Source organism: Ornithorhynchus anatinus, chromosome 2 (assembly GCF_004115215.2).
Source record: "Ornithorhynchus anatinus isolate Pmale09 chromosome 2, mOrnAna1.pri.v4, whole genome shotgun sequence".
Classification (NCBI taxonomy): Eukaryota; Metazoa; Chordata; class Mammalia; order Monotremata; family Ornithorhynchidae; genus Ornithorhynchus; species Ornithorhynchus anatinus.
The window spans coordinates 134994122-135015050 of NC_041729.1; the positions used below are offsets into that span (position 1 = coordinate 134994122).

General features: G+C 49.5%; 1 protein-coding gene across 4 annotated transcripts in view; it reads left to right on the plus strand.

The window, feature by feature from the left end:
• GCC2 (GRIP and coiled-coil domain containing 2) overlaps positions 1–20929 on the plus strand; it is an 85971-nt gene that overhangs the window by 25164 nt on the left and 39878 nt on the right. For 3 of the 4 annotated variants that reach the window (XM_029051022.1, XM_029051039.1, XM_039911206.1), the window contains exons 6-10: positions 3955–6423; positions 8271–8343; positions 18360–18460; positions 18549–18647; positions 19284–19403. In XM_029051022.1, the coding sequence (XP_028906855.1) occupies positions 3955–6423; positions 8271–8343; positions 18360–18460; positions 18549–18647; positions 19284–19403 (2862 nt within the window). The remainder of the gene's footprint in view (positions 1–3954; positions 6424–8270; positions 8344–18359; positions 18461–18548; positions 18648–19283; positions 19404–20929) is intronic. The other variant, XM_029051030.1, reaches the window with a different exon arrangement.

Here is a 20929-nt window from a genome sequence, read left to right on the forward strand (position 1 = left end):
ACATAAGGCTCTCTGAAGTGGAGTGTGCAGTCCTTGCTCTCTCACTGAAAGCGGAGTGACTTCTTTAGCAGACCTACGATAGGCGACCATCACTTAAAAATCAAGATACGCTAGTCCAGAAGGTCAAAGGCAGCTCCAGAGGAAACTCCTCGATTTTTAAATCGGGCTTTAAATAATTTGCTCAGAAAGAACAAACTGAGAGACTGTTTACCCAAAGCAGATGACTCTGTAGGGTTACTGGGCAGTCTCAGGACAGAGCGCGTGTTTCATCCTCAAGAAAGGTCGTAAACTCACTTGCAAGACATATCTCAGGACAGAGCGCGTATTTCATCGTAAAGAAAGGTCGTAAACTCACTTGCAAGACATCTGGCTGGAGACCGAGTAGACAGCGCAGGAACGGAGAGAAGGGGAGGAGGTAGCAGGCTGTGTCCTCTTGTTCAGATTCAACGCTTGAGGACCTCGTCATGATTAGCCAAGGAAGCCTGCCTTCTTGTATCTTTGGCCTAGTTGACAGTGGAGATGCCTAATTTTCTTTAAATTGTGGCGGTACTTTGAAGGAGGATAGGGATAATGGTGGTTTTGAGTGTATATATCGTAAGAAACGTGGCCTAGTGGATAGAGGTCGGGTCTGGGAGGCAGAAGGACCCGGGTTCCAGTCCCAGCTCTGCTACTTGTCAGCCGGGTGATCCTGGGCAAGTCACTTAACTTCTTTGTGCCTCAGTTCCCTCATCTGCAAAAAGAGGATTAAGACCGTGAACCCCATGTGGGACGTGGACTGTGTCCAACCGGATTAGGTTGTATTTACCGAAGCGCTCGGTAAGGTAGCTGGCCCATAGCGCTTAACGAATACCGTACATTTACATGTACACACAGATCAGTCGCAGTCCCTCAGAGTGTAAGTGGGAAGGAGAGCGGGCATTTTATTTCCATTTTACAGAGGCGTAACTGAGGCACAGAGAAGTGAAGCGACTTGGCCTAGATTGCCTAGCAGGGAAGCGGCAGGGCCGGGATTAAAATGAGGTCCTCTGACTCCCGGGCCTATGCTAGCGCCTTTCGGAGTTTCTCATAATGCCCTTTGAAAGAATCCTAAAAAGCAGCTCCTTGGTTGCTAGGTCAGCGGCAGGAATTAAACATCTTTTCGGTTTTTACGGTCTTTATTAAGAACTTGCTAGGTGTCAGACTCTGCACTTAGCGCCGGGGTAGATACAAGAGCATCAGGTTGGACACACAGTCCCTGTCCCACATAGTCTTGATCCCCACTTAAGGTTGAGGTAACTGAGGCACAGAGAAATTAAGTGACTTGCGTGAGGTCACCCAGCAGACAAGTGGCACGACAAAAAAGGGCGGGATGGGGACCGGGATGCGAAGAGAGGGTGATATCTGGAAGATCTTTTAAACCTAGCTCTAACAGGACTGCTCAAGAATCACACTAATGGAGAGAGAGGGAGATGGAGTGGAAAAAAACAAAAGAAATGCATAGGGTGTTGTGTCTGGGTGTGATATTGTCTTGAAATATAGTTGTTTTTCTTTCCCCTACCTGCTCTCTCCACTTCTTAAACTCGGGAGCCCCACGTGGGACAGGGACTGTGACTATCTAGACTCCTGGCCCATAGCCCAGGGCTTTGGCCTACGGGCAAGACTTAATAAGTACCATAAATCCCGCCAAGCTTTTAATAATCGTAGCGTGACGAAGGCCGTAGCTCAGAGCTCTACGTATATGGGACTCGGATAGGTGCCAGGAGGAGGGATGAGTTTTTATCATGGAGACTTCCCCCACTCTGTAGAGCGTAAGCTCATTGTGGGCAGGGGACGTGTCTGGCAGCGTGGCTCAGTGGAAGGAGCCCGGGCTTGGGAGTCAGAGGTCGTGGGTGCGAATCCCCGCTCGGCCCCTTGTCAGCTGGGTGACCGTGGGCAAGTCACTTCACTGCTCTGGCCCTCGGTTCCCTCATCTGTGAAATGGGGATGAAGACCGTGAGCCTCACGTGGGACAACCCGATTGCCCTGTATCTCCCCCAGCGCTTAGAACAGTGCTCTGCACATAGTAAGCGCGGAACAAATACCCACATTATTATTATAGTACTCTCCCAACACATAGTGCAGCGTTCTGTGAACAGTAAGTGCTCAATAAAGTCATTCATTCATTCAGTAGTATTTATTGAGCGCTTACTATGTGCAGAGCACTGTACCAAGGACTTGGAACGGACAATAAATACGACTGAACGAACAGGGGCCCGGCTCCAACCGGTGAAAATCCCCGGCTCAGTGTCAGAATGTCGGGGTCATTTTTTTTAAACGGTGTCTGTTAAGTGCTTACTGTGTGCCCAGCACTGTACTAAATACTGTGGTAGATACAAGCTAATCATTTGGACACAGTCCCTGTCCCACGTGGGGCTCACAGTTGTAATCCCCGTTTTACAGATGAGGTAAGTGAGACACAGAGAAGTTAAATGACCTACCCAAGCTCACACAGCGGACAGGTGTCAGGGCTGGGATCAGAACTCAGGTCTTCTGACTGCCGAGCCGGTGCTCTTTCCACTAGGCCACACTGCTTCTCCACACTTGCTGCATTTGCTGCAAATGTGCCTTACGTGTTCTAAAAAGTGACAAGACCAGTAGAAAGGTTCGTCGTGTTCGTTTTAATTTTCGCAGTGCTCCCCACATTTGTAGAAGATTTCTATCAGACCTCGAGACAGAAGTCTGTACTAACTTCAGTGACTGCCAGGAAGGTCACCTGGCTACCCAACTTGACTCTTTTTTTTCTTTTTCTTCTTAATGGTGTTCGTTAAGCACTTGCTGTATGCCGGGCACCGTATCAGTACTGGTGTGAGTACAGGCTAATCAGGTTGGACACAGCCCCTGTCCCACTTGAGGCTCACAGTCTTAATCCCCATTTTCCAGATGAGGTCACCGAGGCCCAGAGAAGTGAAGTGATTTGCCCAAGGTCACACAGCGGACAAGTGGTGGAGCCGGAATTAGAACCCAGGTCCTTCTGACCCCCAGGCCCGCGCTCTATCCGCTAGGCCACGTTCGGAGGCTGAGTTTCCATCGACTTTCGATTCATTCCTTTCTGCTCTCTTCGTAGTTGAACGTGCTGCCTGTTATTAGACCATCAGGTAATGAACGGTCAGTAAAAGTTAACGATGATGGAATCCATCGCAGGTTTAGAGTTAGCACTGTGGCGGGCCGGCTCCCAGGGCCAAGGGCGAGGCTTCTTCCGGATGCTTGGCCATAATAGCCCTGCAGAAATTAAAGTTAATAGCATAGTAATGATTGGACACAGTCCATGTCCCATCAGAGAAGCAGCGCGGCTCAGTGGAAAGAGCCCGGGCTTTGGAGGCAGAGATCATGGGTTCGAATCCCGGCTCTGCCCCTTGTCGGCTGTGTGACTGTGGGCAAGTCGCTTCACTTCTCTGGGCCTCAGTTCCCTCATCTGTGAAATGGGGATGAAGACTGTGAGCCCCACGCGGGACAACCTGATTCCCTTGTGTCTTCCCCAGCGCTTAGAACAGTGATCTGCACATAGTTAGCGCTTAACAAATACCAACATTATTATTATTATTATTATTATCATCATCATATGGGGCTCACGGTCGTAACCCGTATTTTACAGATGAGGTAACTGAGGCCCAGAGAAGTGAAGTGACTTGCTCAAGGTCATACCGCAGACCAGATTAGCCCCGGGATTAGAACCCCGGTCCTGCTGACTCCCAGGCTCGCGCTGTATCCCTCAGACCGCGCTGCTCCTCTCTTAATACCGTGCTAAGCACTTATCATAGCGCTGTGCAAGCAGTTATTGTTAAATACCATAGACGGATTGCGTTTCGACCAACCAAAGGCTCACTTTCTTCCAACACCCCCTCATTCGAGGCAGCGGTCAACGGCGGAGAGGGCGAATTGGCAAGATTTGATTAATTTGCCACTAAGCTCTGGTTTGTGTTTTGGTTTTTCCACTAGGATTCTATGGCGAAGATGGAAGATCAGCGGAAAGGATTTGAACGATCAACCGCCAGCCACTTGAAGGAAATCGAAAGCCTTAAAAATGAATTGCTAGAAGCAGAGTCCAAGCACAAGGCGGATATAACCGGCCTGCGGAAGGAACTAGAGGAGGCGCTGAGCAAACAGTCGGGGCCTGAGGTCCGGCCTGACGGTCCCGGGGATTCCCGGGATGATGTTAAAAGCCTCCAAGAGGAGATCCGGCGACTGAAGCCCGCGTACGAGGAACGGATCTTCCATTTGAAGAAGGCGCTGGAGGCTGCCGGGGAGGAGAAGAGTAGGGAGGTGAATGACCTGCACCAGACTATCAGAGCTAATTCCCAGCATCACCAGAGTGAAATCAGTCGCTTGCAGGAAGAGCTGGGACAACTCAAGGGTTCATTTCAGGAAGAAGCGGCCGGTCTGAGGCATCAGCTTGAAGCTTCCGCTAAAGAATATGAGGAAGAAACAAGCAGGATGAATCAAGCGAGGCGGGATTTAATAGAGCAGTGGGAGGCCAAAGAGAAGGACCTGCAAGAGAAGTATGAACTCGAATTAGAAACCCTTAGAGGGGCATTTAATGAATACAAGCGAAACCAAGCAGCCCGTTCAGAGGTACAGGATGCTCCACAGATGGATCAAGGACCGCTGGAAGAAGTCAAACGCTTAGAAGACCGCTTGAAAGAACTCGAATCTCAACATAGCATATTAAAAGACGAAGTAACGTACATGAACAATCTTAAATTAAAACTGGAGCTGGAAGTCCAGAGCAACAAGGAGGAGTTTTTCCACGAGCGGGAAGACCTAGAGTTTAAGGTTAACGAACTGCAACTTGCCAAAGAAGACCAGTGCTGCCTAATGGAAAGATTAAAATTGGACCTAGAAGCTGCGACGAGGCAGTACCGCGCTGCCGTCGAACAGCAGGCCGAGAGAGAGCGGGTCCTCCTTGACCGACATCAGCGTGAGATCTCGGAGCTCAGAGAGTCGTTATTGTCCGATTCAGAGAGAGAGAAGCTGTCCTCTCTCTTCGAAATCCAGAGGCTGAAGGAGCAGCGTGAAAGCCTTCAGCGAGAGAAAGAGGAGGCGGTTTCTAATTATGAGACTCTGAGGGAGACCCTGGAGACCCTGCAGCTGGAACTGGGGGAGTCGGCCGGGAAGATAAGTCGAGAGTTTGAGTCGATGAAGCAGCAGCAGGCTTCCGACGTCCAGGAGCTGCAGCGGAAACTCAGGGCGGCTTTCAACGAGAAAGACGCTCTCCTGGAAACAGTGAACCGTCTCCGAGGGGAAGCAGAGAAGCTGTCATCTCAGCGCGAAGAAGCTGAGGAGCGGGCGGGCCAAGCTAGGAGCTTGCGGGAAAAGAACGAAGAGATGGTAGCCTGGCTCACTCGAAAAGATTCCGAGTTCAGAGAACTTCAGGCCAAAATAAGTGCTCTGGATGCTGAAAAGGATCACGCCCTAAGTGAAGCGAGAAGCACTCGGGATGAACTGGGTGCACTCCGGGAAAAGTATGAAAGGGAAGAGAAGGAGAGTTGCAAACTCAGGGCAGAAGCGGACCAGTTCACTCGGTATAAGAGAGAACTGGAACAGCGGGTGAAAGAATTAACGGACGCTTTAGAAAAGACCCCTAAGGAAAAGGAGCAAAGTGACCAAAAAGGGGGAAAGTTCGAGGAAGAGATTACGGTATCGTTTCAAGAGCAGGAAAAGCTGTCAGCGGACATAAAGGTCCTCCAGGAGGAGAATGAGAGGTTACAGAAGGAAAAGGAGAAAATGAGTAGAGAGTTGGAGGCACTGGCTTCTCAAAAAGAAGGGGACCTGAGTTTTAAAGAGCAAGCCGCAGACACGGCAAAGAAGCTTCAGGAGGCGCTGGAAGAGAAGAGCAGATTGGATCGGTTACTGAACCACGAGCAGACTCAGGCGTCCTGTGTCAAGGCTCAGCTGATGGATTTTGTAAAACGGATGGGACCCAGCATCTCGGTAGAAAGCGACGAAGATAACGTCGACAGCGTCCTACAAGCCCTAAGTGAGTCGGTAGCAAAAATCAATGAAGAGAAGGAGAGCGTCGTTCTACGGAACGCCGAAACGGTTCTTGGGTTGCAGAGAGAGATCGAGCGGCTGCAAGAAGAAAATTTAGCTCAGGACGAAGAGTTCAGATCTTTACTAAAAGACCACGAGAAAGAAAAGGACCTCCTGAAAGAAGAGCTGGAGGGAACCCTGTCCGAAAAACAAGCACTCCAGGTCGACCTCTTAGAGATGAAGGATGTAAATGAAAAAACCAGACTTGAAAACCAGGATCTAATAGCTCGCCTCGAAGAGGTCTCTCAGAAACTTGAAAGTGAAAAAGAAGAGGTGCAAGGTGGACTTTCAGTAGAGCAGCAGGGAAACCCGCAGCTTCTGTTGGAGCGAAAAGAAGCTGAACTTCAGGATGTGAGAACAGAGCTGACATCTCTGAAGGTGACCTATTCCGCTGTTATTAAAAGTAAAATCGGAGTAAAAGTGGAGAAGCAGCGTGGCTCAGTGGAAAGAGCCCGGGATTGGGAGTCAGAGGTCATGGGTTCGAATCCCCACTCTGCCACTTGTCAGCTGTGTGACGGTGGGCGAGTCACTTCTCGGTGCCTCAGTTACCTCATCTGGAAAATGGGGATTAAAACCGTGAGCCCCACGTGGGACAACCTGCTCACCCTGTATCTACCCCAGCGCTTAGAGCAGTAATAAATACCAACATTATTTTTTAAATCGGCAGTGTCATTAACACCAACATTATTATTAAAATCGGCAGTTTCATTATCAGACGTTACATTTTGATTTTGTTTTCGTTACCGAAGCTAACCGGGGAATGATAAGCCGATAATCCCGTGGAGAGTCTTGAGGCAGGCTGGAAATGAATTCAAGCGTCTTTGAACCCCATTTCTGACTGGGAAGCTTTATAGTCCATTCGATAGTATTTATTGAGCGCTTACTATGTGCCGAGCACTGTACTAAGCGCTTGGAATGGACAATTCGGTGACAGATGGAGGCAGTCCCTGCCCTTTGACGGGCTTTACGGTCTAATCGGGGGAGACGGCCGGACGAGAACAATGGCGATAAATAGAACGTCATATTCTTTTACTTCAGTGCTTGATATTCTTGAGCGCTCTGTTTTGTTATTGCTTTGCCATTCAGAGGTGGAAGAGGAACAAGTGCTTCAGTGACTTGCTCGAGGTCATGCCCCAAGCCACCAATGGAGCGGGGTGTATAGAAATCGTGAACTTCTTTTGATTCCCTAAAGCACTTTATAGTCCACAACAAAGCATCAACAGAAGAGAAGCGCGGTTCACTACAATTTTGGGATTTTTCTTTCTTCCTTCATTTTTTCTAACGGTATTTGCGAAGTGCCTACCATCCGCCGGGCACCGAACCGGCCGCCGGAGTTAGATACGAGATAATTGGGTTGGGCACAATCCGTGTCCCACGTGGGGCTCACGGTCTTAATCCCCGTTTTACAGCTGCAGCGACCGAGGCACAGTAGTTACCTGATTTGCCCAAGGTCACACGACAGACACGGGCGGATTAGAACCCGGGTCCTTTCGACTCCCAAGTCGCTTCTGCGCTGACAGCGTGGATAAACTAGAAATCCTATTTCACCGTCGTTTTCTTTAATCATTCATTCAATAGTATTTATTGAGCACTTACTATGTGCACTGTACTAAGCGCTTGGAATCACTAGGATTATGACATCTGGAAGCCTTACAATTAGGCTGTGAGATTTTCCCCTTGAGGTTTCTCACGGTAAGGCTTGACATAGATGATGTTACTAAGCGGAGAGCAAATTGCAGTCAGCTGAGAAAAAGCTGTTTGTTAAGAAAAAGACCCAAAAAACCCCCAAAGGTTTTGAACTCGTCTAGGCATTATACAAATAAGCCTTCTCGGTTATCATAGAGAAGCAGCGTGGCTCAGTGGAAAGAGCCCGGGCTTGGGAGTCAGAGGTCGTGGGTTCGAATCCCGGCTCTGCCGCTTGTCAGCTGTGTGACCGTGGGCGAGTCGCTTCGCTTCTCTGGGCCTCAGTTCCCTCATCTGGAAAATGGGGATGAAGACCGTGAGCCTCACGTGGGACAGCCTTATCATCCTGTATCTCCCCCAGCGCTTAGAACAGTGCTCTGCACATAGTAAGCGCTTAAATACCAACGTTATTATTTTCCTTGCGAAGCCTTGAAAATTTGCTTTCATTGTGTTTTCCATAAGAGGCTTAGCCTCCCTGGAAGGGGGTTCGGGGGGCTCGGATGACGTTTAGCTCATCTCTTTTGTTTCCGTTTAAAAACTAGGATTCCCTCCGGAGAGCATCCTCTGTAAAAACGGATCAACAGTCTGCAGTGACGGAACTGGAAGATAAAATCGGTAAATATTTTGCTTACCGTCACACTTTTGTGCATTTATCGTAAAACATTATTGGCATTTAGCATGTTTATATAAAGGGGCAGCTCATACCGGATTCTGGATGGTCTCAGGGTTCCTAGTTTTGAACCACAGCGTAGAAGAGCAGCATGGTGTAATAATAATAATAATACTGGTATTTGTTAAGCGCTTACTGTGTGCAGAGCACTGTTCTAGGCGCTGGGGTCGATACAGGGTGATCAGGTTGTCCCACGTGAGGCTCCCAGTCTTCATCCCCATTTTCCAGATGAGGTCACTGAGGCCCAGAGAAGTGAAGTGACTCGCCCACAGTCAGCTGACAAGCGGCAGAGCTGGGATTCGAGCTCACACGACCTCTGACTCCCAAGCCCGGGCTCTTTCCACTGAGCCACGCTGCATCTCTTAATGGTTAGAACGCAGGCCCGGGAGTCAGAAGGACCCGGGTTCCAATCCCAGCTCTGCCACTCGTCTGCCCTGTGACCTTGGGCAAGTCACTTTGCTTCTCTGGGCCTCACTTACCTCATCTGTGAAATGGGGATTAAGCCTCCCTGGGTGGGACCTGGACTCTGAACCCTGTGCGGGACAGACGTGGACCGTGTCCAAAGTGATGACCTTATATTCAGCGCCTAGTGCGGTGCCCGACCCATAGGAAGCGCTTAACGGATACCATTATCATCTAACCCCAGCATTTGGTGCAGTGCCTGGAACGTAGTAAGCACTTAAATACCATAAATAAAAAAGAGGCTGAAGTATTGGTTCCACACCGAGACGAGCATCTCTTCACACCTTCCCTCTTCTCTCATCCTCCACTCACCTCTCCCAGCAAAAAAGTGGGTAAATTTACTCTTCCACCTGCCTTGAAAACTTATAAATGTAAATAAATCCTACCTGCCCATTCCACCACGGAGATTCGCCCTGGGACAATTCATTCCAGAAAAACAGGCCTCTCAAAATGGGGACCCGTAGAGGAGGCAGCGTGTCCTAGTGGACAGAGCCTGGGTCCGGGAGTCCGAAGGTCCTGGGTTCTAATGCCGGCTCCGCCACTTGTCTGCTGCGTGATCCTGGGCAGGTCGCTTCACTGCTCCGCACCTCGGTTCCCCCCTCTGGAAAATGGGGATTAGGACCGTGAGCCCCGTGCGAGACAGGGACCGTGTCCAACCCGATTACCTTGTATCTACCTCAGCGCTTAGAACGGTGCCTGGCACATAGTGAGCGCGTAACAAATGCCATAAAAAAGATGCCGGATGGAAGCTCGTCCTTCCAACTGGTAAGCTCGTCGGAGGCAGGAAACGCGTCTACCGACTAATCTTGGTATTCTCTTAAGCGCTTACTATGCGCAGAGCACCGTTCTAAGCGCCGGGGTAGATACGGGGCAATCCGGTTGTCCCACGTGAGGCTCGCAGTTAATCCCCATTTTACAGATGAGGGAACCGAGGCACAGAGAAGTTGTTACATTGCGCTGTCCAATCGCTTAGTACAGTGCTCCGCCCGCTGTAAGCACTCAATAAATATGATGGGCTGATTGACTGATGCAGCGAAAATACCGGTTTCCAGCTCCATGGGAGCCCCTAGAATGGGAAGCTTTCTTGAGCACAAGTAGAGCCAGGAAAAGCCACAGATTCTCATCTCTACTGAGCTTTGTCGTGAAACCAGTGATGTTTAAAAAAAAAAAAAAAAAAAAAAAAATCGGCACTCAAAGCAGGGCCTGTGTTCTAGGTGGGAAGAGCACGGGCTTTGGAGTCATGGGTTCGAATTCCGGCTCGGCCCCTTGTCAGCTGCGTGACCGTGGGCAAGGCACTTCACCTCTCGGTGCCTCAGTGACCTCATCTGTAAAATGGGGATGAAGACTGCGAGCCCCACGTGGGACGACCTGATTCCCCTGTGTCTACCCCAGCGCTTGGAACGGTGCTCGGCACATAGTAGGCGCTTAACAAATACCAACATTATCCCACTGGAATAAGAATGATAATAATAAGCGTGGCCTTGTGGATAGAGCACGGGCCTGGGAGTCAGAAGGACCTGAGTTCTAGTTCTGGCTCTGCCACTTGTCTGCTCCGTGACCTTGGGCCGGTCACTTCCCAGACTGAGCCCCTCCCTTCCTTCTGTTCCCCCCCCCCCCCACCCTCTGCTCTTCCCCCTTCCCCTCCGCACTGTGCTCAATTGTATATTTTATTTACCACCCTATTTATTTGGTTAATGAGGTGTACATCTCCCCGATTCTATTTGTCTTGATGCCGTTGTCTTGTTTTTGTTTTGTTCTCTTTCGCTTTGCTGTCTGTCTCAGAGTCAGAGTTCGAATCCCGGCTCTGCCACTCGTCAGCTGCGTGACCGTGGGCAAGTCACTTCACTTCTCTGTGCCTCAGTTCCCTCCTCTGTAAAATGGGGATGAACCGTGAGCCCCACGTGGGACCCCCCCCCCCCCCGATTACCCTGGATCTCCCCCAGCGCTTAGAACAGTGCTCTGCACGTAGTAAGCGCGTAACAGATACCAACGTTGCCGTTACTCTGTCAAGCTCTTAGCACAGTGCTCCGCACACAGTAAGCACTCAATAAATACAGTCGACTGACCGATGAGACGTGTAGGCGTTCCCCCCGAGCCAGTCAGCTCTTGGTTGGATGGCAGCCCGAGGGTGGACACCGGAGAGCTTCGTTACCGTGAAGGTTGCTTCCCCCTTCCTGCTCTTGGAAGTGAACGGCTTCCCCGGAACTCGCCTCCTGTGGCCCAGTGCGGCCTTTACTTGTAAAATGATCTTCCGACCCTCGTTAGGGCCGGGTGAGTTTTGACGACTTCCCGGGGACTAGCCATGACTTCCAGGGGACAAGCAGGACATAGGCAAGAACCCGGAACCCAGAATCAGAGAAACGTGGCTCAGTGGAAGGAGCCCGGGCTTGGGAGTCCGAGGGCATGGGTTCGAATCCCGGATCCAGCACCTGTCGGCCGTGTGACTGTGGGCAAGTCACTTCTCCGGGCCTCAGTGACCTCATCCGTAAAATGAGGCTGAAGACTGTGAGCCTCACGTGGGACAACCCGATGACCCCGTATCTCCCCCAGCGCTTAGAACAGTGCTCTGCACAGAGTAAGCGCTTAACGAACACCACCATTATTAATCAGAGGAGTTGGAGCAATCTGTTTTGTCCAGGGTTTGAGAACAGAACAGGTGAACGGCTTTATCTTGCTTTCAGGTGAGGTGGAAAGATGGAGAAAGATAATCGTTGGGGCTCTCTCGGCCCTCATTTAACGTTGGTATTACTAATTCTGTCAAAGGGCCTGGGTTCTAATTCTGGCTCGACCCCTTCCCTGCTGCGTGACCATTCGTTCATTCAGATGTATGTATTGAGTGCTTACTGTGTCTGTTTGAGAACAGGTGAACAGTTTTAACTTTCTTTTAGATGAGGTGGAAGGATGTAGAACGGTAACCTTCGATCTCTCCCAGGCCTCATTTAACGTCGTCTCTACTAATTCTGTCAAAGGACCTGGGTTCTGATCCTGCCTCCACCCCTTCCCTGCTGTGTGACCATTCATTCATTCATTCAGTTGTATGTATTGAGCGCTTACTGTGTCTGTCTGAGAACAGCTGAACAGTTTTATCTTTCTTTTCGACGAGGTGGAAAGATATAAAAAGGAACTCTTCGGTCTCTCCCAGGCCTCATTTAGCGTCGGTATTACTAATTCTGTGCAGGACCTGGGTTCTAATCCTGATTCCACCCCTTACCTACTGCGTGATCATTCCTCCTTTCATTCAGTTGTATTTTTTGAGCGCTTACTGTGTGCAGAGCACTGTACTAAGTGCTTGGAAAGTACAATTCTGCCACGAATAGAGACAATCCCTACCCAACAACGGGCTCACAGTCTAGAAGGCGGGTAGACAAGTCACTTCGCTTCTCTGTGCCTCAGTTATCTCAGCTGTAAAATGGGGATCAAGACTTTGAGCCCTTTATAGATGGGGACTGTGGCCAACCTGATGATCTTGTATCTAGTCCAGTGTTCAGTACAGTGCTTGGAACACAGAAAGCTCCTAGGAAATACTATATTATTATTATTATTATTATTGTTATTAAGAAGCCCCCTGTGGGAACCCGATTATCTTGTTTCTACCTCAGCGCTTAGCACAGTACCTTGGCACACAGGAAGCTCTTAATAAATGTGGCAATTAGTATTTTTGACTCCCTGTTCCTTCCTGTGGAAGGAAAGTAAAATAGTTAAGTAGCTTCAGGACTCTGTGTGCACGTTTATTAACCACCTCCCACCGACGTGCTTTTCACACTCTCCTGTGCAGTTGTAAAGCCGAACGAACTTCCTCATGCGGTAGGGCGGTAACTCTCCTCTAGTCAGTGGGCGTGAAATGTAGATTTAGCGGAGGGACCCAGTACCATGGAAACCCAGTGAAGACTGAGATAAAAATAAAAGCCAGGAAATCAGACTTAAGGCTGACGTCTTCAGCCTCTAAATCTTCCAGCTGAATACCTTTGGCTTGTCCTCATTTTTATTGCGGTGTTCGAGTAATCGAGAACTTGAGTGAACAAAAAAATGCATCGAGGCCGGAGGGAAGAGAGGGAAAGAGAGAGGGAGAGAGAGAAAAAAAGATGGGGAAAGAGAAAGCCCTAGTGGATAGAGCCTGGGAATCGGAAGGCCCTGGGTTCTCATTCCGACTCCTCCGCTTGTCTGCTGTGTGATGTTGGGTAAGTCACTTCACTCCTCTGTGCCTCAGTTACCTGATCTGTAAAATGGGGATTAAGACTGTGAGCTCCATGAGGGACAGGGGCTGTGTTCAGTCTGATAAACCTGTATCCCAGTGCTCAGTAATAATATAATAATAACACTGGTTAATCGCTTACTCTGTGCCAAGCACTGTTCTAAGCGCTAGGGTAGATACACGGTGATCAGGTTGTCCCACGTGGGGTTCACCTTCCTAATCCCCATTTTATAGATGAGGTAACTGAGGCACAGAGAAGTGGAGCGGCTTGACCCAGGTCACAGTACTTTAGTGCAAGGCCTGGAATATGGTAGGTACTTAACAAATACCATTAAATTAAAAAATATAAAGACAACACTTGGCCAATCATGCCACCTTTATTTGGAAGAAGAAGGCACGGGTGACATATGACATCAGAGTAGTTGGCTCCTCGTGGAGACTGTAAGCTCGTTGTGGGCAGGGATGCCATCGACCAATACCGTTGTATCGTATTCTCCCATGTCCTTAGTACAGTGCTCCGCACACGGTAAGCGCTCGACAATTACGATTGAATGAATGCACGCTGTAAGAGCCCAGTCGGTCCCAGCTCTGCCACTTGTCAGCTGTGTGACTGTGGGCAAGTCACTTCACTTCTCTGTGCCTCAGTGACCTCATCTGTAACATGGGGAGTAACCGTGAGCCTCACGTGGGACGACCTGATCACCCTGTATCTGCCCCAGCGCTTAGAACGGTGCTCTGCGCATAGTAAGGGCTTAACAAATACCAACATTATTATTATTATGATGAGTGGAACTTGTTAACGAGTGAGAAAGCCCCTGCCTTTAGCAGTTAAACCCACGCGCCCAGAACTTTCCTCCTAGCCCCACTCCAGCGGGTGCCTTTTTCTGCCTCCGGAAAACAGACTTAGTCTTTTCCTCCTCATTTAGTCAGACGTCTTCCCAGTAATGGTGTAGCAACAACCGAAGGAAAGTAGCCAGACAAGTCCATAAACGCTAAGATAGCGATTCTTAATTAGCCCGAACATGAATGCGGGATGGCGATAATGACGATGGTGTCATTTGTTAAGCGCTTACTGTGTGTCGGTCATTACTCCGAGCGCTGGGGTAGGTCCCAGATGCAGTTGGACACAGTCCCTGCCCCACATGGGGCTCATGGTCTTCATCCCCATTTTACGGGCGAGGTAACCGAGGCACAGAGAAGGTAAGTGACCTGCCCAAGGTCACCCGGCGGACGAGCGACAGAGCCGGGATTAGAAGCCAGATCCTCCTGACTCCCAGGCCCGTGCTCCACGTCTAGGCCATGCTGCTTCTCCCTAACATAAAGTCGACTAATTCACTCCCTACTGAAATGTGATGGTCTCCCCCATCATTGGGCAGGGACTGTCCCTGTCTGTCGCCGAATTGTGTCTTCCAAGCGCTTACTACAGTGCTCTGCACATAGCGCTCAGTAAATGCAATTGACTGAATGAATCGGATGACCACCTCCATGGTTAGCACCCCAAGGATTGATTTGTATTTTTAATTTTGTCGCGTGACCTCTCTACTGTTGAGTTATTGGCTCCTTCTGGTCCCGCCAGTCCCTAAAGTCACACAGATGGTTTTCATCGGCAACCAGCGGGCGTCCGTTGTCCTGCCGAAAGCGAGTCGACAGCGTGAATGCCGGCAGGTGGGTTCGGAGGAAGCGGAGAACCCGTCAGGTTGAGGGCGGAAGGGACCGATCCCCCTGTGAAAATGTCCAAGAGGCCAACTCTGCCGGCCGTGGATCAGCGTCGGGGGCGTTGGGAACGGGGAGGAAACTACGTCCTCTCGCCTCGACTGCGCACGGGCACGACCCGGCATCGCGGCATGGCCGCGCGCGCTTCCCGATGCCATCCCCAGCTGGGCCCCGTTTGGGTAGTGATGGCTGGGGGTGGGAGACACACCTTTCTGCTTCCCCACCGGTTTCTCTGGGACATGGCTAGGGACGACCCCAGGTCACCCCTTCGTGTCCATTCCAAGCGCTTAGTACAGTGCTCCGCACATAGTAAGCGCTCAATAAATACTGTTCAATGAATGAATGAGTAAATCTCTCCCCCGATTAGACCGTAAGCCCGTCACAGGGCAGGGACTGTCTCTATCTGTTACCGATTTCTACATTCCAAGAGCTTAGTACAGTGCTCTGCACATAGTAAGCGCTCAGTAAATACTATTGAACGAGTGAATGAATCTTAGCCAGTGGAAGGACCAATATGGTTGAGAGAGGAAGAGTGAAGTCTGTTAGATGAGGCGTCCTTCTGTCAAGCAGTGGTAGTTTTTGAGCGCTTAGCGGGTGCAGTGCACGAAGAAGCAGCGTGGCCTAGTGGTTAGCGTATGGCCCCGGGAATCCGAAGGACCTGGGTTCTAATCCCTTTTCTGCCCTCTGTCTGCTGTGTGACTTTGGGCAAGTCACTTTGCTTCTGTGTTACCGAATCTGTAAAACAGAAATTGAAACCCTATGTGGGATAGGGACCAGGTCTCGTATCTACCCAGCGGTCGGTACAGTGCCTGGCACCTAATAAGCGCTTAAAAATAGCACAATTATACTAATAGATCAGTTGTATTTATTGAGGGCTTATAATGTGCAGAGCACTGTGCTAAGAAAGCACTTGGGAGAGTACAATACAACAGAATTAGCAGGCACGGTCCCTGCCCGCAGGGAGCTTACATTTATGGAGCAGTTTACTCTCTGAGGAGCACTGGACTTTTACCTACGTGCCATAGAAGTAGAAGTCAAGTTTCCTACCCTTAAGGGCTTACAGTCTAAAGGGGAAGACCTCATTTGGTTTGGAGGACGAAAATACTACTGGTTGAAACAAGGGATCGGGAAGATGGAGAGGTGAATAAAAAACTGGCCAAATAGTCGAGTGCTGTGAGCTGGTAGTTGGAAGAATAATTAACTTGTATCTACCCTGGGGCTTAGAATAGTGCTTGGCACATAGTAAGTGCTTATTAAGTACCATAATTATCATTATGAGCTGGGCAGAAGGAAATTAGTCAAGGAATGCCTCCCGGAGCAGGTAGGATTTCATGAAATTCATGAATTTTCATGAAATTTGAAAAGGGGAATAGTTGTAGTGTGGTGGATTTGACTAGAGAGAGGGAGCTCCTGGGCGGGGAAAGGAAGAGCATGGGCCTAGAAGCGGGAGAGGAGAAAGGGAGGGAGAGTGAGACGGTTCGTGTGAGAGGAACAGAGAGCCGAACGGAACAGAGAACAGAGGAGCATCTGGGGATAAGGAAGAAGCAAACTGCTGATGAGTGGGTGGAGGAAGTGGGCTTGAAGCTAATGATCAGAAACTCTTGTTCCATGCGGAAAAAAAGAGTTAGGCCACAGTCGGGCATAACCACGGGCCGGGTGGAGCATTGATCAGATCCAGAAATGGCCTTGCGTGTGGTCTTAGAAGTTTTTGAGAGATCCGATTCCCTCCCCGCACACCTCAATTCTGGAGGGGCGCATCGTTATACCATGCCAGCCTGCGAAAACGGAAGATACGGTGAATTGCATTAGATGTTGAAATTAGATTTTTAAAGACTGAGTCGTCGCTTAATTTCTGACCGACTCTAGGGGCTTTAGCGTCCTTCTACCAGAAGGGTTGTGGAGGGTATCGACAGGCTCCTCGGGGTTGCTTTTGGCCGCAGGATTTCCGGGAGGCCTGTCAGGGTGGGGGTTCTCTTTCTGGATCTCCAGTGCCACGGGGCTGCACAGGTTTCTGACCCCTCTGAGGGCCCGGGGACCCGGTCGCCAAGCCAAGTAGTAAAGCGGCCCTTAAGAGAGAATCAGGAGCCATTAAAGGCAGCATTTTCATTGCAGAATCTTCCATGGCCTTTTTTTTTTAATGATGCTTGTTAAGCACTTATGTGTGCCCGGCATTCTTCTGAAGCGCTGGGGTGGATATAAGGTAATCAGGTTGGACTCGGTCCCTGTCCCACGTGGGGCTCACAGTCTTCATCCCCGTTTTTACAGATGAGGGAACTGAGGCACAAAGAAATGAAGGGACTTACCTAAGGTCACACAGCAGACTGTGAGCTCGTGGACAGGAATGTGTTGTTATATTGCACTCTCCCAAGCACGTAGTATAGTGCTTTGCATACAGTAAGCGCTCAATAAATACAATTGAATGAATGAAGTGGCGGAACCGGGAGTTGGATGCGATTAGAAGGCCCGGAACTTTGGAATAAAATTGAAAGCTAGAGTTTGAGCAGGGCACCGGGAACTTTATTTCTATACTACGGCAGGTTGGAATGGCAACTCTCTGAGCAATCAGTGGGCTTTTGCAGAGAAAATTAGCCAAATGTAGCTGGAAGGATTTAAGATACTTCTAAAATACTCCGTCAGCTGATATTTAGCTGTTGTGTGGTGTTGCTAGTAATTCAGAGGCAACATTCTTTTATAGCAACTGTTTTCTGGACTTCTAAGTCTTGTTTGATTTTTTTTTTTAAAAATAATGATTGTATAGATGAGTGGTCCAAAGAAAGAAAAAATTGTTAGTGGAGAAAATTTAAGTTACAGCGATGAGACAATTAGCAAATAGGAGTATTCATCTGTTAACCCTGCTGCATTTCTTTGGGCTCACCAGCTTTGTAATTTACCCCCCAAAATAGTAATGAAGAATACGCAATGCTGACTTCATGTTTGACTCTTTGTGAAGGGTGGAGAGGGAGCCTGGAAAAAAACAACCACCAAACTTTGGGGGTCTGGTCATTTTGGAGGTCACTTGTTTAAAACAAGAGCGAGATATGGTTACTGTCGTAATGCATCATCTTAAATTCATTCGGATCCGGAGAGGCGGCAGAATCGTGCTTCCGATCTTTCGGAGAGGAAGCGTTTGCGCTCAGCTGCCTCCAGCAAGTCAGTCGATGAGTGGGAAGACTGTTTCCGAAGGGAACGGGATCTGGAGTTAAAAGGAAGAGGGTGACTAGACAAGAATAAGTGGCGGGATTCGTCGATCGAGGGAGGAGGAGAGAAGTCTCTCCCACCTTTCCCAGACTCCCCTCGGTAGACATCATCAAGGCAGTGGGTTATTGGGATATTTGACGGTTAAAACTAGGCCCAATCATTGTACTTTCCTGACAAAACTTGGGAACTATGAGGTTTTGAGTTTTTCAAAGACTTGGAGTGCCACGTAACTCTGGCCGGTGTGCATCAGATTGGAAAAATTCAGGTTCCCAAATCAACTCAGACTGGAGCGTGGATATCTTTCCATTTTTTTTGCCCAGAATTGACCGTCTACTTCATTTCAGCCGAGGGGTTTCAAATGCAGGTTATACAGGAGCCTGTCATTTCTGTTTTCAGTTACCTTAGAGAAGGAATCCAAAGAGAAGGACGAGAAGTTAAATAAGATCAAGGTTGTTGCCGTGAAGGCGAGGAAAGAACTGGAGGCCAGTAGAAAAGAGGTAAGGTGACTGACGCTGCTTTCCAAAAATCACCGGTGGGACTCGAAACCTTGCTGAGCAAATCAGGAATGCCTTTTGTGTAAAACAGGCTCAGGGTCTGAGAGTAGAACTTGAATCGATCCAGTTGGAGAAGGAGCAGTTGTCCGCTTCCATGAGGGATCTCGTCCAAGGAGCAGAAGGCTATAAGGTAAAATTGTCGGCCGCCTTCAGAATAACGTACCTGCCTCTCCCCACTTTGGAGTGAGACGCCGAGAGTCTTACACGGGGGTGGAGGGGGCGTTATGCCTGCCTGCGTTTCTCTCAACAATCTGGGTTTTGCAGTAGTTTGTCGTCGTCGTTGGGGTTTTTTAATGGTATTTGTTAAGCAGCGTGGTTTAGTGGAAGGAGGCTGGGCTTGGAAGTCAGAGGTCGTGGCTTCTAATCCTGGCTCCGTCACTCGTCTGCTATATGACCCTGGGCTAGTCACTTCACTTCTCTGTGCCTCAGTTACTTCATCTGTAAAATGAAGATTGAGACTGAGAGCCCCACGTGGGAAAAGGGACTGTGTCCAACGCGATTTGCTTGTATCCACCTGGTGCTTAGTACAGTGTCTGACACACAGTAGGCACTTGACAAATACCATAATAATACAGTGCCCGGCATATAGTAAGCCCTTATCAAATACCGTAATTATTATTATTATTTCAGTGCTTAATTTCTCACGTCTGTTGGCCAGTAGATATTTAATACTGAAGCTGGTAAGGATTGCTCGATAGAATCAAACAGACATTAGTTAAGTCTACCGAAACCCATCGGAGTTAAACTGTTTTGTCTCTTATTAAAGAATCTTTTGTTAGAATACGACAAACAAGCGCAGCAGTTGGATGTGGAAAAAGAACGTTCCACTGATTTTGAGCGTCAAATAGAAGACCTTACAAAGCAGTTAAGGACGTCGGGTCTTCAGGTGAGTGTTTAAGTGAGTGTATTTCCCCAAACTTGAATCATTCTGTCAGCTCTTCAGCTTCGTTAGAGGGAGGACGTCCTTCTTTCCAAAACTGTGGTGTTTAAGCTCCTCGAGGGCAGGCATCATGTCAGCTAATTCTGTGGTACTCTCCGAACCGGTCCGTACAGTGCCCTGCACCCGGAGGACTGTAGAACTCGAGGTTGGGATCGTACTTTTTACAGTCGATTCTCCTGTAGCACGACAGTTACGTTCTCAGACACCCTCTCCCTCCCTTCCCTAGAAAGGAAAACTCGTGTTATAATATACACACCTCGAGCCAAGCGACGTACGCGCCCACAACCATTTCGATCGATCAGTGGTATTTGCTGAGCTTCATCGGACATTCCATTGCCTTATTATTATCCTACTTGTGGTATTTGTTAAGCGATTACTATGGGCCAAGCACTCTTCTCAGCTCTGGAATAGATACAAGGAAGTCAGGCTGTCTCACGTGGGGCTCACAGTCTTAATCCCCATTTTGCAGATGAGGTAACTGAAGCCCAGAGAAGTCAAGCGACTTACCCCAGGTCACACAGCAGACAGGTGGCGGGGCCAGGGATAGATCCCAGACCCTTCTGACTCCCAGGCCCGTGCTCGATTCACTAGGCCAAGCTGCTGTGCAGCATCAACAGCTCATCAAAAAGTAGCCTGGACAATGTGACTGTGGATTTGAATGTGATAGGGAGAGAAGTCTGGCAGAATTGGAAAACTCCCAGTTTTCTCCTTTCCTACTTATTGCCATCATTCAGTGTTCCCCTCACCTTTGCCCTCTTCCCTCGGCCTCTCCCACCCCCCAGACCCTTCACCTTTGCCCTCTTCTTTCCGCCTCTCTCACCCTCAGACCACTCAGCTTTGCCCTCTTCTTTCCACCTCTCTCACCCCCAGACCACTCACCTTTTCCCTCCTCTTTCTGCCTCTCTCTCACCCCCAGACCACTCACACCTTTCCTCTCTTCCTTTGGCCTCTCCCACCCCCAGACCAGTCACCTTTCCCCTCTTTCCCCCCCAGACCACTCTCCTTTCCCCTCTTCTTCCCGCCTCTCTCACCCCCCAGACCGCTCACCTTTGCCCTCTTCCCTCAGCCTCTCCCACCCCCAGGGCATTCACCTTTCCCCTCTTTTCCCCTCAAACCACTCACCTTTCCCCCTTCTTTCTGCCTCTCTCACCCCCAGACCACTCACACCTTTCCTCTCTTCTCACTCACCTTTGCCCCCTTCCCTCGGCCTCTCCCACCCCTCAGACCAGTCACTTTTTCCCTTTTCCCCTCAGACCATTCACCTTTCCCCTCTTCTTCCCGCCTCTCCCCCCCCCCCCAGACCACTCACCTTTGCCTTCTTCCCTCTGCCTCTCCCACCCGCAGGCCACTCACCTTTCCCCTCTTCTCTCCGCCTCTCCCACCCCCACACAACCTGAAGAGATAACACACTGCACCAAAAACAGCAGGCCCATTCACAGCTCCAGGTGGCAGGTAGAAAGGGACTCTTTATT